Source organism: Pollicipes pollicipes, unplaced genomic scaffold, assembly GCF_011947565.3.
Source record: "Pollicipes pollicipes isolate AB1234 unplaced genomic scaffold, Ppol_2.1 Scaffold_7231;HRSCAF=8579_pilon_pilon_pilon, whole genome shotgun sequence".
Lineage (NCBI taxonomy): Eukaryota > Metazoa > Arthropoda > Thecostraca > Pollicipedomorpha > Pollicipedidae > Pollicipes > Pollicipes pollicipes.
Genome location: NW_023597034.1, coordinates 20,773,313 through 20,785,950, shown reverse-complemented (window position 1 = coordinate 20,785,950; position 12,638 = coordinate 20,773,313). Strand labels below are relative to the sequence as shown.

Here is a 12,638-nt window from a genome sequence, read left to right as displayed (position 1 = left end):
TATTTTAGAGGGATTAGAGGTAGAAGGTAAAATGGGGCATGTACTACAAATAGTTAAGGGAAGTAACGTCGCAAAATAGACATGCCTAGACAGAATAGGCATACAAGTCAGACATTTGCGTTCCCACATTCATCCTTTATTCGTATCTCGTTGGAACTTATTTAATGGCTCTCATACGCATGCAATCTTTTTATCAAACACATATTTGCATGGATCTGTCCCGACCAGAGGAAACTTTCGCTCGGTTCATCGGACTATGTCGTGTACGAGAAATGATGGGATGATGTGGTCTGCCCTGCACATGACACGGGCAAATATCGATCTCGTGGCGAAGACAGTGATGCCTCACGAAACGTCCAATCTGTAACGGAGCTCCTGATGTTTTGTTGCAGGCATTCATGTCCATGTTCCAAATCCTGACCCAGGAGGGCTGGGTGGACGTGATGGACGAGACGATGTCGCTCACGCAGCCCGCCATCGTCCCCCTGGTGGCCATCTATTTCATACTCTACCACTTGTTCGTCACGCTGGTCAGTTTACCAATCGCTCGCCCCGCAGTAGCTCACCGTCATACAGCAGATCATATTTGGACCGGTGCGTGGAGCGCGTTCGGTCCGTCAGCGGTGCCAGCTTCTACCTGTGTCACCGGAGCGTGCTCGGTCCGTCAGCTGTATCAGATCCGCTTGTGTCAACGGAGCGTGCTCGGTCCGTCAGCTGTATCAGGTCCGCCAGTGTCGCCGGAGCGTGCTCGGTCCGTCAGCTGTATCAAGTCCACTTGTGTCACCGGAGCGTACCCTGTCCGTCAGCTGTATCAGGTCCGCTTGTGTCACCGGAACGTGCTCGGTCCGTCAGCTGTATCAGGTCCACTTGTGTCACCGGAGCGTACCCTGTCCGTCAGCCGTATCAGGTCCGCCAGTGTCACCGGAGCGTGCTCGGTCCGCCAGCTGTATCAGGTCCACTTGTGTCACCGGAGCGTACCCGGTTCGTCAGCTGTATCAGGTCCGCCAGTGTCACCGGAGCGTACCCGGTCCGTCAGCTGTATGAGGTCCGCCAGTGTCACCGGAACGTGCTCGGTCCGTCAGCTGTGTCGGGTCTGCTTGTGCCATTGGAGCGTGCTCGGTCCGTCAGCTGTATCAGGTCCACTTGTGTCACCGGAACGTGCTTGGCCTGTCAGCAGTGTCGGCGTCTGCCCGTGTTGCCAGGTCTTGCTGGGCCTACTGGATGTGTCAGTGTCCGCCCGTGTCGCCAGATCGTGCTGAGCCTGTTCGTGGCCGTAATTCTGGACAACCTGGAGCTGGACGAAGACATCAAGAAGCTGCGCCAGCTGCGCGCCCGGGAGCAGAGCGCCGGTATACAGGTGAGAGCCCACAGGCCCCGACTGCTTACGGCTGAGAACACAGGTGGTGTGCGCCAGCTGCGCGCCCGGGAGCAGAGCGCCGGTATACAGTTGAGAGCCCACAGGCCCCGACTGCTTACGGCTGAGAACATAGGTGGTGTGCGTTAGCGTGAATTAGTGGGTGGTTGCTTGGGTGGGTTATCCGGTTGGTGGGTGGAGTATTATCTCCCCCACCGTCGTGTTGATAAGCATGCCTGAAACGTATCGCTCATGTATTGACCTTTATCGTGCATAGAGTCTCGTTATGCAGCTGGACGAACTGGCGTGTGTACCTGTGCTGTGGGGTGTGTACGTGTGTACCTGTCGCCACGCTGTGGGAGAAAGAGCACTGTGCGAAAGTGCTTTGTGGAGGACGCGGAGATCTGGCCTGTCACGCGCTTCCGCTGCCACCCTCCAGGAGACACTGCCGCTGCGGCTGCGCGTGTTCGAGAAGTTCCCGGACCGCCCGCAGATGGCGCGTCTGCACAAGCTTCCGGCCGACTTCACGCTGCAGAAGGTGCGTGCGGCGAGCGGCGAGTGCCACCGCCGGCTGCGGTCAGCACGCAACCACGGGCGTGGTCGTCCATCAGACGATCAATCCGTTAGTCAATCAAGCAGTCAGCCAGTCGGCGTGCGTGGCGTACGGACTGCAGCAGCTGTTTATGCTCATGTCGATGAGTTACGTTGCATGATTAACATGCACTCTCTATTCGGGTCGGTCTGCAAAATGAGTATTTCAGACCGGGGCGAATGAGCAACACCTGTGTTGTCGCCTGGGCACCGTCAGGTGCCCCTGCTGTGTGGGGTTCCTCTGCCGGCGGCGCCCCTGACCTGGCCGGGGTCCCGGGTTGGTCCGGTTCCTCCGCCGGCGGCGCCCCTGACCTGGCCGGGGTCCCGGGTTGGTCCGGTTCCTCCGCCGGCGGCGCCCCTGACCTGGCCGGGGTCCCGGGTTGGTCCGGTTCCTCCGCTGGCGGCGCCCCTGACCTGGCCGGGGCCTGGGATACAGAGGAGAGCCCCGGCCCCGGGTTGGTCCGGTTCCTCCGCCGGCGGCGCCCCTGGCCGGGGCGGGGCTCCTCTGTAGCCCCGGCCCCGGTTTGGTCCGGCTCTTCCGCCGGCGGTGCTGTGTGAGTGACAGCGGTGAAATCTACCCCCAGGTCCGCGAGAGCTTCATGCGTAACTTCGTGGAGGATCCGGACGAGGAAGAGGACCAACCGGGCATGAAGGCATGCAGTCGAGGGCGAGAGGTCTGTGTTTGGGACAGTCGGATTGGACATCTGGTTGGATAACGGCATTCTGTGGCAGGCCATTAGGTGTGCTTAGCGTGCCAACATTGATTTTCCAGGTCATCCGATGCTTCCCATTCCCACAGCCGCCGGACACTCCTCAACACTACCTAGCGAGCATGACCTGGTGTTTTTCGTCCTCCTCCGTCGTCCCTTGGTCACATCTTGCGCAACTGCATCACGGCTTGCACAACTTTCATGGCGCTGACATGTAGATTGTATCTCATCGGTGCTAAAACTGGTTAGGCAATTTCTGGATAGTAACATTAGTGGTTAGGTGTCATGAAACATTGAATGGGCTTGCGCCCGCAACAATCGCTCTTCGGCAAACTCGCGTCATACAATCGGATAACAAAATATCAATTACAATGGAAATTTCGTGACGCGATCAAAGATGGCGCAGTCACACCTTCCCGGCTCCCAGCTGACGGCCGCCCGACCGCCGCGCCCCCAGGTGCTGGCGTACCGGCGCGCGCGCATCCGCAAGCTGCTGCACAAGACCACCTCGGCCAGGAAGTCGGACGCCAACCAGAAGAGCATCGGCGTGCGCAGTCTGGTCGAGTACGTCGGTGGGCGCGGCGGGGGTGGAGCTGGCCGGCCTGGTGCCTGCTCCCGGCTCTGCGTATGGAGTCTGGCGGACGCGGGACTGTGTGGGGACATCGGCACTGCCGTTCTTGTGCGCTGAAGTGTCCGTGGCCTCAGTCTTTCATGAATGTGTTCTCGAGTCCTTTTCTGCAGTCGGCGTAATCAGAAGGCGATGCAGCTAATCAACTCAAACGGCGCTGCTTGTTACAAATGTACTGCCTTCAAATAATATCAGACTGCTATATAAGCAGTCGCTCAAACGATGCAAGATGTTAATGACTAGCTCAATTCCTTTAGATGACTTGTTGCAAGTTTTTCGCTTTACATTCAATGATTACATGGAAAAACTGGTCGAGTCATTACCTAGGTGCGATAGATAATCCGGCTTCCTTCCCATGCGCAGTTTCTGCGTCCCTGGGTTCGCGCACGTGCGCACCTTAACCGCTCATACCTGCCCCAGTGACTGCAACAACCACCGGCTGCTGCTGGGCGACTCCGGACAGCTGCCAACCCCGGGCAAGGGCTTGGCTGCCAAGTCCAGGTTTGAGAACGCCAAGTAAGTGCTCCGCTGTGTAGGTCTCCCCCTTACGGTTTGTGATGCTTTGATAGGCCCCGTTGTGACGATGGGTAAACACGAAGGAGTATCGCCAGTCTGTGGGCGTCGATCTAACGAGCCTTGTTCAAACTTGACACATGTGAATAACGTAAAAGAAGCTGTAAATCTGTGCACTGCTGCGCGATGCATAATTGCAGGAGGGGTACTGGTTCAGCTGCGCTCAGTCTGGGAGGCTTGAGCTACGTGATTTGATTCCTCGCGATGGCTGCCCGCCCTGCCAGGGCCAGGGAATTAGTGGCGTCATGTAAAATCAGCAACCGAGTTCGTCGTAAGACCGCAATGACAACAGCATAACTGCGGGACACTGACCAATGGCTGCATATGGTTAAACGCGCCTCTCTCATGCCTTTAACATGCATTGATCACCGGGCAATTAATGAGGTAGGAGAGGTGTTTGGAGTCGGCGTGCTGCCGTCTCTTGGAGTCCATTTACGACTTGTCTTAGCTGATTGAGCACCCTCGGGCGGAAGTGTGGCCGGGAACGTGTCCGGCAGTCTAGCGGCTAGTGTCCTGCCGTGCCGTCCAGTATTTCGTGGGATGCTCGTCCTTGTGGCAGCTTTTGGTATGCGTCTGGATGCCTTCTGGTATGCGTCTGGATGCCTTTTCTCGGCTGCTGATGACGTGACTGGAGATTGAGTTCGGGCAGCGGTTTTGGGCTGGCGCGGACGGATTAGTGCTTGGTAGGCGTCAAATGATTTTCTTTCGCACTCTGTGACGTACTGTGAGCTGCCTAGCTCGCCGACCCATGTGTTTGGGTTTGATGCTTGGATTCGCACACGTTAACTTTTGTGATGGAATGGCCATTGCCTGGAAAGCTTACCTGGTTTTGCGGTTGCTTTCTGGTATGTTTGTAGTTGTTTAGAGTGTTTCTTTTTCTCGAATCATTAAAAACCAGCACACCTATCAACATGAGCCACGTCACGAGCACATTTGCGGTGTATGAATCGGTGGTCTGGCTGCACGTCACCATTCCGCGCGGTCTTGTTCAGTGTCCTCACTCCGACCGCACCGTTGCCACCCCTGCTTTCAATGCCACGCCCCTACGAAGGAGATAATCTCACCGGCGCACTGACTGTTGTGATAACGCTGCTGGACCGAGCGCTCGCTCGGTCCGCCGGGCCGGCAGCGGCAGCGGCAGCGGCGGCTCGCGCTCGGCGCCGCCGTCAGCGCCTTTGACCGGCGGCTGGGCGGCAGGTCCATGCGGCGCAGCATGCGCGGCTCGCTCAAGGTCAAGCAGACCTACGACCACCTGAAGGAGAACGGGGACGTGGGCGCGCTCAGCGGCGCCGCCAACGCCCGCAACCCGCACGACTTCGACATCAAGCTGCTGCAGGCCAAGCGGCAGCAGGCCGAGATGAAACGGTGGGCGCTGCTCTAGCGGTGGCATGGCCAAAGTGAGACGGAAGAACGTCATGGGAAGCGTGAGGAGGGACGCAGAAGCTTCCGTCGTCATTTCCCCGTCGTGCTTCGTTTTCATTTTGTCGTCATGTGTGGCGCACGTAGTGCTGTGTTGAGGGTCAGTAAACCTCGCGGCGTACCGCCTTGCTGTGATGAAGCAGTGCGTAATGCAAGTGGGGATCCGTCCAGTGCTGTTGCTGCTAGAATTCCGGCTAGATTGCAGCCAGCCTGACCACAGGGAGCTGGCGTGAGGAGCGTCGTTTTATGGGAGGAGCACCCGCGCTTCGACTGTGTTGCACTTACACTTGCACACGACGAGCACTCCATCTGTGTTGTTGACTCGCAGGAACCAGCGTGAGGAAGACCTGCGGGAGAACCACCCGTACTTCGACACGCCGCTGTTTGTAATTGGCCGCGAGAGTCGCTTCCGTAAGCTGTGCCAGATGATTGTGAATGCCCGCTACAACTCGCGCCAGAAGGACCCGGTCACCGGTCAGGAGCGCAAGGTCCGCTACAAAGGACTCCAGTGAGTGGTGATTGATCGCCCCGCGATGAGACTAAGGTGGCTGCTTGCGGGGGAGGATTAATTGTTGAGGCTTAACAGAGGGTTAATAGGACCCCCATTGCGCTGTTGAGGCACATCGTCTGTTCGCACTTTGTATAATCCTCGTGCACTGGGTCGTGTGCGAGGTGAAGTGGGGAGTGGTTGGTGTTAGGTTCCCGCACAGAAACTCGATGGGAGTGTTGCGTCCAAAATGGCGCCGTGTTCGACGCCAAGGGAAGCTTGACACTGCTACAGCCTCGATCTACCCTTTCTTGGAGCTTCTCTTGATACAATCTATGCGTCTGATCTATGAGCTGCAGCATCTATGTAACAAGTGAGTGTGCTGGGCGCTAATTTTTGAGGTGACCATGCAGGCCTCGGTGGCAGCTGAAGCCAGGTCCTGTGCAGCGCGCGATCTGCGTCTGACTGACCCGCTGCGCCCGGCAGTAACCTGCTGGGACTGGTGACCTACCTGGACTGGGTGATGATCCTCATCACCACCGTCAGCTGCGCATCCATGATGTTCGAGACGCCAACGTTTCGTGTCCAGGAGAACTGGCAGCTGCAGGTGAGCGCTCGGCTCTGGCCGGTCCGTCGGCGTCCGTCCGCGCGGCGAACGGCCGGATCATAGGCAGGCTGGCGTTGCGTTTCTTTGGTTGTTTTTCCAAAAGCACCAGAAACGACCATGCCACATTTATTCGTGTCCAACCAGCGAGGATATTTCGCAGTGTTGGACGAGCCAAGGAATAGCGTGCGGTCGTTGTTATTATTGTTCAGATGACTGCTACGACCTAAGTGGTTGGAGCATTATTGGGATACCGTGCCATTATAGGCCAGTACATTGACGTACCCCTTCTGTGTGTCGAGTAGGCAGAAATCCACCTATGTTCAGTGTCCACTCGCGGGATGAATGTTGGTGAGACCGTTAAATGGAGTGGTCCACATAAGACATAAAACCCTTTTTTGTGACCACTTGACGCCCGCGAGTTTGTGCAGACTGTTTCATGCAGACTTCTTCAAAGCCACTCGGATGTGCGTGACGCCCTGGGGAGGTCACGTGAATGCTGTCACCTCATTTGCCATGTAGTACTTTAAGACGATACAAATATGGTTGTCGAATTGTTCGCGTCTCGCATACGTCAGCACGATCTCTGACACTAGTATACTTTAGTTGGCCCTCAGCCGATGTAATCGTTCAGTGTAAGTTCCGAACATGATTGGTTATTTGGTTGTTTGGTTATTTAGATTAGAGTCCTTTCGACCAGATATGATCATTTCAGGGCTATGGGATAAAGGATAATGGATAACCGTAGGGCAGGCCTGCATGCGCCTGGGAACCGACCACCGAGCTCTTACCCGCGCAGGAACAGCTTAGGATGTGTGCTGGGCACCCGGTCGGGTCCCCCTCCCCAGGGGGCCCTAGCCCACTGGCTGGCGGGCGCATGAAGCCTGCCCTGGATCAGCGGGGCGTCAGGAGGGTTGATGATGAAAGAAGAAAAGAGGATAAGACGATCGGGTGATTGAATCGCGTTTTGTGCTACATAATACAGGACCTCAAGAGTTAGTACGAGTTTTCACAGAAATGGGACTGGAAGTCGAATCAGTTCACGATGGCGCCGCATCACATTTTGTGCTACATAACACAGGACTTCAAGAATTAGTACGAGTTGTGACAGAAATGAGACTGGAAACCGAAGTCAGTTAACAATCGCGCAACCGAATATGTGAGTGCACGTATGCAATATGAAGTCACGACAGATGTACAGAAAGGCCACGAGGAACAGCCGAAACACGCGCACGTAATGATGTTTGCGTTCCGCAAACACGCACCGAATAGCACGACACCTCTCTACGAGCTGAAGTTCTACTACTGAGTAAGTCAGTCAGTTACGGTGGCAATTTCGTACGGCTAATCTCAAAACGACTCTTGACGTCATACAAGCGATCCAGGACACGATCAAACGGTGGCGTTTTAAAGAGTATGTGTACTAAATAGTGACATTGTGCTATCTAGATCAATCTTTTGCACTTGAACGCTTACCAACAGTTACAAGTGAACTTATTTCGTCCTATCTGATGCCTGCCTCAGTACATTCAAATATGAAATATTCCCTTAATTAAAAGGATTTGTAGCTGATGGTAACATTTGTCCACCCCATACACTGAAGTCAGGTCCGGTTGCAAAGGTCAGACATGAACCCTTACACACGTCCTGGAGCAGGTGCATCCGTGACATGCTTCCAGGGCGCGTGGTACTGCGTGCGTGAGCGGGACACATCGACTGGCACCTGTCGTTACGATTGTCCGTTTTTCTTCCGTTAGCATAAGTTGGTGTCCTTATTTGGGAAGATGTTCATGACGTCGCGAAGACCCGGATATATTTATCGTCTTGTGTCAAGCAATCTTCCCGGCTTCAGCCCCTCACTTTCCCTCAATCCCGCTCTTTGAACGAGCTGGCAGCGTGACCATCACCTGCCCCGCTCCCACGTTGTCCATGCTCCCTCCTGTGCTCTCGCCGTGTGCCAGCTGCCTGCTCATACCTCGCCACTGGTGGCCAGGACTGTGGCCCTGCCCCGCGGGCGGTATCTGCTGCCGGCCTGTCAGCGTGCATACCCCTGAACATGGACTGAGCGTGGTGCTGGCGCTGATTCCGCCTGTTCCTCGCCAGGTGTCGGAGTACATATTCGTGGTGGCCATGAGTGTGGAGCTGGCGCTGAAGGTACTGGCCGACGGCCTTCTCTTCACGCCCAAGTCGCTGATACGTGACGTGGGCGGCCTGCTGGACCTCTTCATCTACGTGGTGGGCACGCCGCGCGAGTCTGACTCCCAGCAGGCTCCTGATACACTGTGTAGAGCGCGCACCCGCAGCGCCACGTACAGCACAGCATGCGATATATGAAGTGCTTGTGCCGTGTATGCCCGATATGTATTCATAGTGGAATTCCGAGTATCAGTACGCCGCGAGAAGATAGATGCGTCTGGTGCGGATGGTTGTTTTTGTCAGAGCTTTGGGACTAGGTCGGGTCTGCGTTTTGTCCGGGTACGGTGGATGATGTTCTCCCCGTCAAGGACGATCATGTGTGCTCGGCCGACCTATAAGTGGGGAGAAGGTGCGACAGTGCCGGGTGGGCTCACCCTTTGCTCGGGCACGCTGTCTGTGGTGGCTTGGGCATAGCGCGAGAGTGCCGCGAACCAGTAGTGTTTTTGGCTCTTCTGCTGTGTGGCTGGGGGGGATGATGTTAGTCAGGGACTCGTCGATCCACATCCCACATGGTGGCCGCCGGTATATGTACTGCCCTCCACGGTACTTGGAGCGAAATGTACTGCCCAATCTGAGACTTGCGACAAGGTTTTAGTATCACATTCTCACATTCAGCGGTCTGTGTACCATAATCTGAGTAATTTGTTTGTGCACATCTCATTTTTGTCGTTTCCCATCCAAAACTACTGAATGAAATGCCCCTGGTGGCGCCCAGGTCTCAGGGCTGCTCTGCGTTCCTGTGTGCAGGTGTCGCTGGTGTTCCTGCTGTGGATGCCGGACGTGGTGGAGCCGGTTTCCTGGGAGCAGCTGCTGCTGATCGTGCGCTGTCTGCGTCCGCTGCGCATCGTCTACCTGGTGCCGCACATGCGCACTGTAGTGCGCGAGCTGTGCCGTGGCTTCAAGGAGATCCTGCTGGTGGGTGGCGCTAGGTGGGACGGGTGGCGCCCGTTGGGACGGGTGGCGCCCGTTGGGACGGGTGGTGGCTGGTGGGACAGATGGCGCCCGGTGGGACGGATGACGCCCGGTGGGACTGGTGGTGGCTGGTGGGACGGATGGCGCCCGGTGGGGCGGGTGGTGGCTGGTGGGACGGATGACGCCCGGTGAGACGGATGGCGCCCGGTGAGACTGGTGGTTCTGGTGGGTGGCGCGCGGTGCGACGGTTGGCGCCCGGTGGGACGGATGGCGCCCGGTGAGACTGGTGGTGGCTGGTGGGTGGCGCGCGGTGCGACGGGTGGCGCCCGGTGGGACGGGTGGCGCGCGGTGCGACGGGTGGCGCCCGGTGGGACGGGTGGCGCCCGGTGGGACGGATGGCGCTCGGTGAGACTGGTGGTGGCTGGTGGGTGGCGCGCGGTGCGACGGGTGGCGCGCGGTGCGACGGGTGGCGCCCGGTGGGACGGGTGGCTCCCGGTGGGACCGATAGCGGCGAGCTGGAGTGAGAAGACGACGGGTTGGCTGGTGTACTACGCACACAGAGAACCCACCTGCGAGTGGAGCGGTGGAGGACCCATGAGGGCGGCAAAAAGACCGAGATATCCGAGAGTAGCACAGGCACACCGGCGCGTAAGCGCCTCTGAAGAAAAGGAGCGGGCTGTTCTGAAGTCAGTCGGCCTTGGGTGGCATCCGGCGGAGGTGGCCAGCCGTGACAGGATCCCCTGCCCGGCAGGTGTCCGTGCTGCTGATCCTGCTGCTGTACGTGTTCGCCAGCTACGGGGTGCAACTGTTTGGCGGCCGGCTGGCGCGCTGCAATGACCCTGCCATCTTGCGCCGCGAGGAGTGCGTCGGCTTGTTTGAACGTGAGATCTTCGTCACCAAGATGAAGATGACGCACCGCGAGAACGAGACGTACCCCATGATCCTGGTGCCTCGCGTTTGGTGAGTGTCGCGGCGGACTGGCAGCTGAGATTGCTTCGTGACCAGCTCAGTGGCTGGTGACGATTGGGACGCATTTCCAACGACCGTCTGATAAATGCATCATCTCCCAGGTCACTGTGAATTCCTTGTGGGTCCTGCCCCTTTGAGTCTTTTTTTAGCATAACTTGCGTGTGAGCTGTGCCGGCGACCTCGAACTTTCCGTATCCCTAATGGAGCAACAAAGTAATTGGGTGTCAACATTATGTTGATGACCGGCTTCATCATTTCAAAATTGGATCATAATCGTCATCGTAGATATGGAAGCTTCCTCGTCGTCTTGATATTGCTCGAGTGCGATGATCCTGCCGTGACAGTGTGTTCAAACACATTTTATGAGGTTGAACAAATGCCAGATTAAGTCACCTAAACGCCATGCTGTGTTGTCATATGCCAATAATGTGCTACATGGCTACTGTATGTAGTATGAAAACGCCATAGAAAAGGTGTCTTTATGTAGTCTGGAGGTCCGTGCCTATCGCACACATGGCGCGCCGGAGCGCCTCACGTGCCAAGCCGTCCCAGGTCAACTGCATTCTATGTTGCGTTGTACACGGGGAGGGGAGGGGGGGGGGGGGGGCAAATCGCACAGGTTCGGTGTTCTGCATTCTACCAGCTCGTGCTTCGCATACGGACTTAGGACACAGTTTAGCCCAAGGCCTGCCGTTTCAGACCATCAAAGGTCATTATGAAGAGGTTTTGAGGTGCAGCCCTGGCTGACCCACAGATGTGACCCGACTCGGACATTGGCACAGATGTGACCTGACGCAGACATTGTCAACCTCAGTAATTTGGAAACCATACTGATGCCTCGCACCGTGGCCAATTTTTAACCTTGAAATTCCGGCAGTTTTTCGCATTTTAGATTTGTGAAGCACATCGGCCTATGGAGCGTTGTGACCTTGACCCCGTGTCCGGCTGAGGTGACTACACGCCAGGCTTCGCAATGACGGCTAGCGTCGCCGGGCCCGCCACTGTAATTACAGTACAGATGTATAACTTTTGCTTCAAACTGGCTTCTACCTGCATTAGCGAGTGATCGCAATCGGGTCGCTGTCTGTTGCCTGGACCCGACCAGTGTCGCTGTCTGTTGTCTGGACCTGACCAGTGTCGCTGTCTGTTGTCTGGACCTGACCAGTGTCGCTGTCTGTTGTCTGGACCTGACCAGTGTCGCTGTCTGTTGTCTGGACCTGACCAGGGGCGCTGTCTGTTGTCTAGACCTGCCCAGTGGCGTCATGGGAAGTCTTGAGGTTGTCTTGGACGTTGCTGCAGCGTTTTCAACTGCGCTTGCATTGGCAATGTCGGCTGATGGTTTTCAGAGATAGAGAGAAGCAGGCAGTGTCGCCCCAAGCTGTTCGTTGGCGGCTGATTGCCCCGGCCTTTGTCAGGTTCGAGTGTTGTGAGGCGGTGTGCATTTAACAGCGGACCTTAAGTATACCAAACTGCATTTTGAAGATCCATCACATGTGAACATAGCCCTTAATGTTGAAAAACCAGGGATTGATGGCATTCGCGCTACTGGCTAGTGGATGATTAGTATGTTTCATTCGCAAAGTTGTCAGCTGCGAGAATATCTCATTTCAATCGACCTCAGCGAATGATCAGGTTAAATCACAGGGTCGAATCCCGGTGGCGCTGTGGTACAAGGCTGAAGACCTGTTCCGCCTCAGGGCAAACCCGCGACGGTTCAACTTCGATAAGATCGGCAACGCCATGCTGGCGCTGTTCGAGGTGCTCTCCTTCAAGGGATGGCTGGACATCCGGGACGTGCTGATCAAGCGGCTTGGTCCGGTGAGTGGCTGACCGGTACTGACGCTGCCGGCCCCTCCCGGGCCTGTCGTTGCTCTCCACCGGCGGGCCGCGGCGCCGCCCCCCTCCCTCCCGGAACGCCGCCGCTCTCCAACGGGGGCCGCGGCGCCCCTCCCCCCCCCCCCTCCCTCCCTCCCGGAACGCCGCCGCTCTCCAGCGGCGGGCCGCGGCGCCCCCCCCCCCGCCCCCCTCCTCCCGGAACGCCGCCGCTCTCCAGCGACGGGCCGCGGCGCCCCTCCCCCCTCCCTCCCGGAACGCCGCCGATCTCCAACGGCGGGCCGCGGCGCGTCCCCTCCCGGCCCGTCACCGCTCTCCACCGGCGGGCCGCGGCGCCGCCCCCCTCCCTCCCGGAACGCCGC

The 12,638-nt window shown here is 57.3% G+C and overlaps 1 protein-coding gene across 1 annotated transcript in view; it reads left to right on the top strand.

Annotated features, from left to right (window-relative positions):
- Nucleotides 1-12,638, top strand: part of LOC119109684 (sodium leak channel non-selective protein-like) — a 38,376-nt gene that overhangs the window by 13,223 nt on the left and 12,515 nt on the right. Inside the window, 13 exon segments of the mRNA XM_037233411.1 lie at nt 393-530; nt 1,250-1,357; nt 1,794-1,892; nt 2,530-2,619; nt 3,113-3,219; nt 3,704-3,799; nt 5,054-5,221; nt 5,604-5,783; nt 6,249-6,369; nt 8,470-8,601; nt 9,310-9,477; nt 10,226-10,434; nt 12,141-12,261. Of these exon segments, the coding sequence (XP_037089306.1) occupies nt 393-530; nt 1,250-1,357; nt 1,794-1,892; nt 2,530-2,619; nt 3,113-3,219; nt 3,704-3,799; nt 5,054-5,221; nt 5,604-5,783; nt 6,249-6,369; nt 8,470-8,601; nt 9,310-9,477; nt 10,226-10,434; nt 12,141-12,261 (1,737 nt within the window).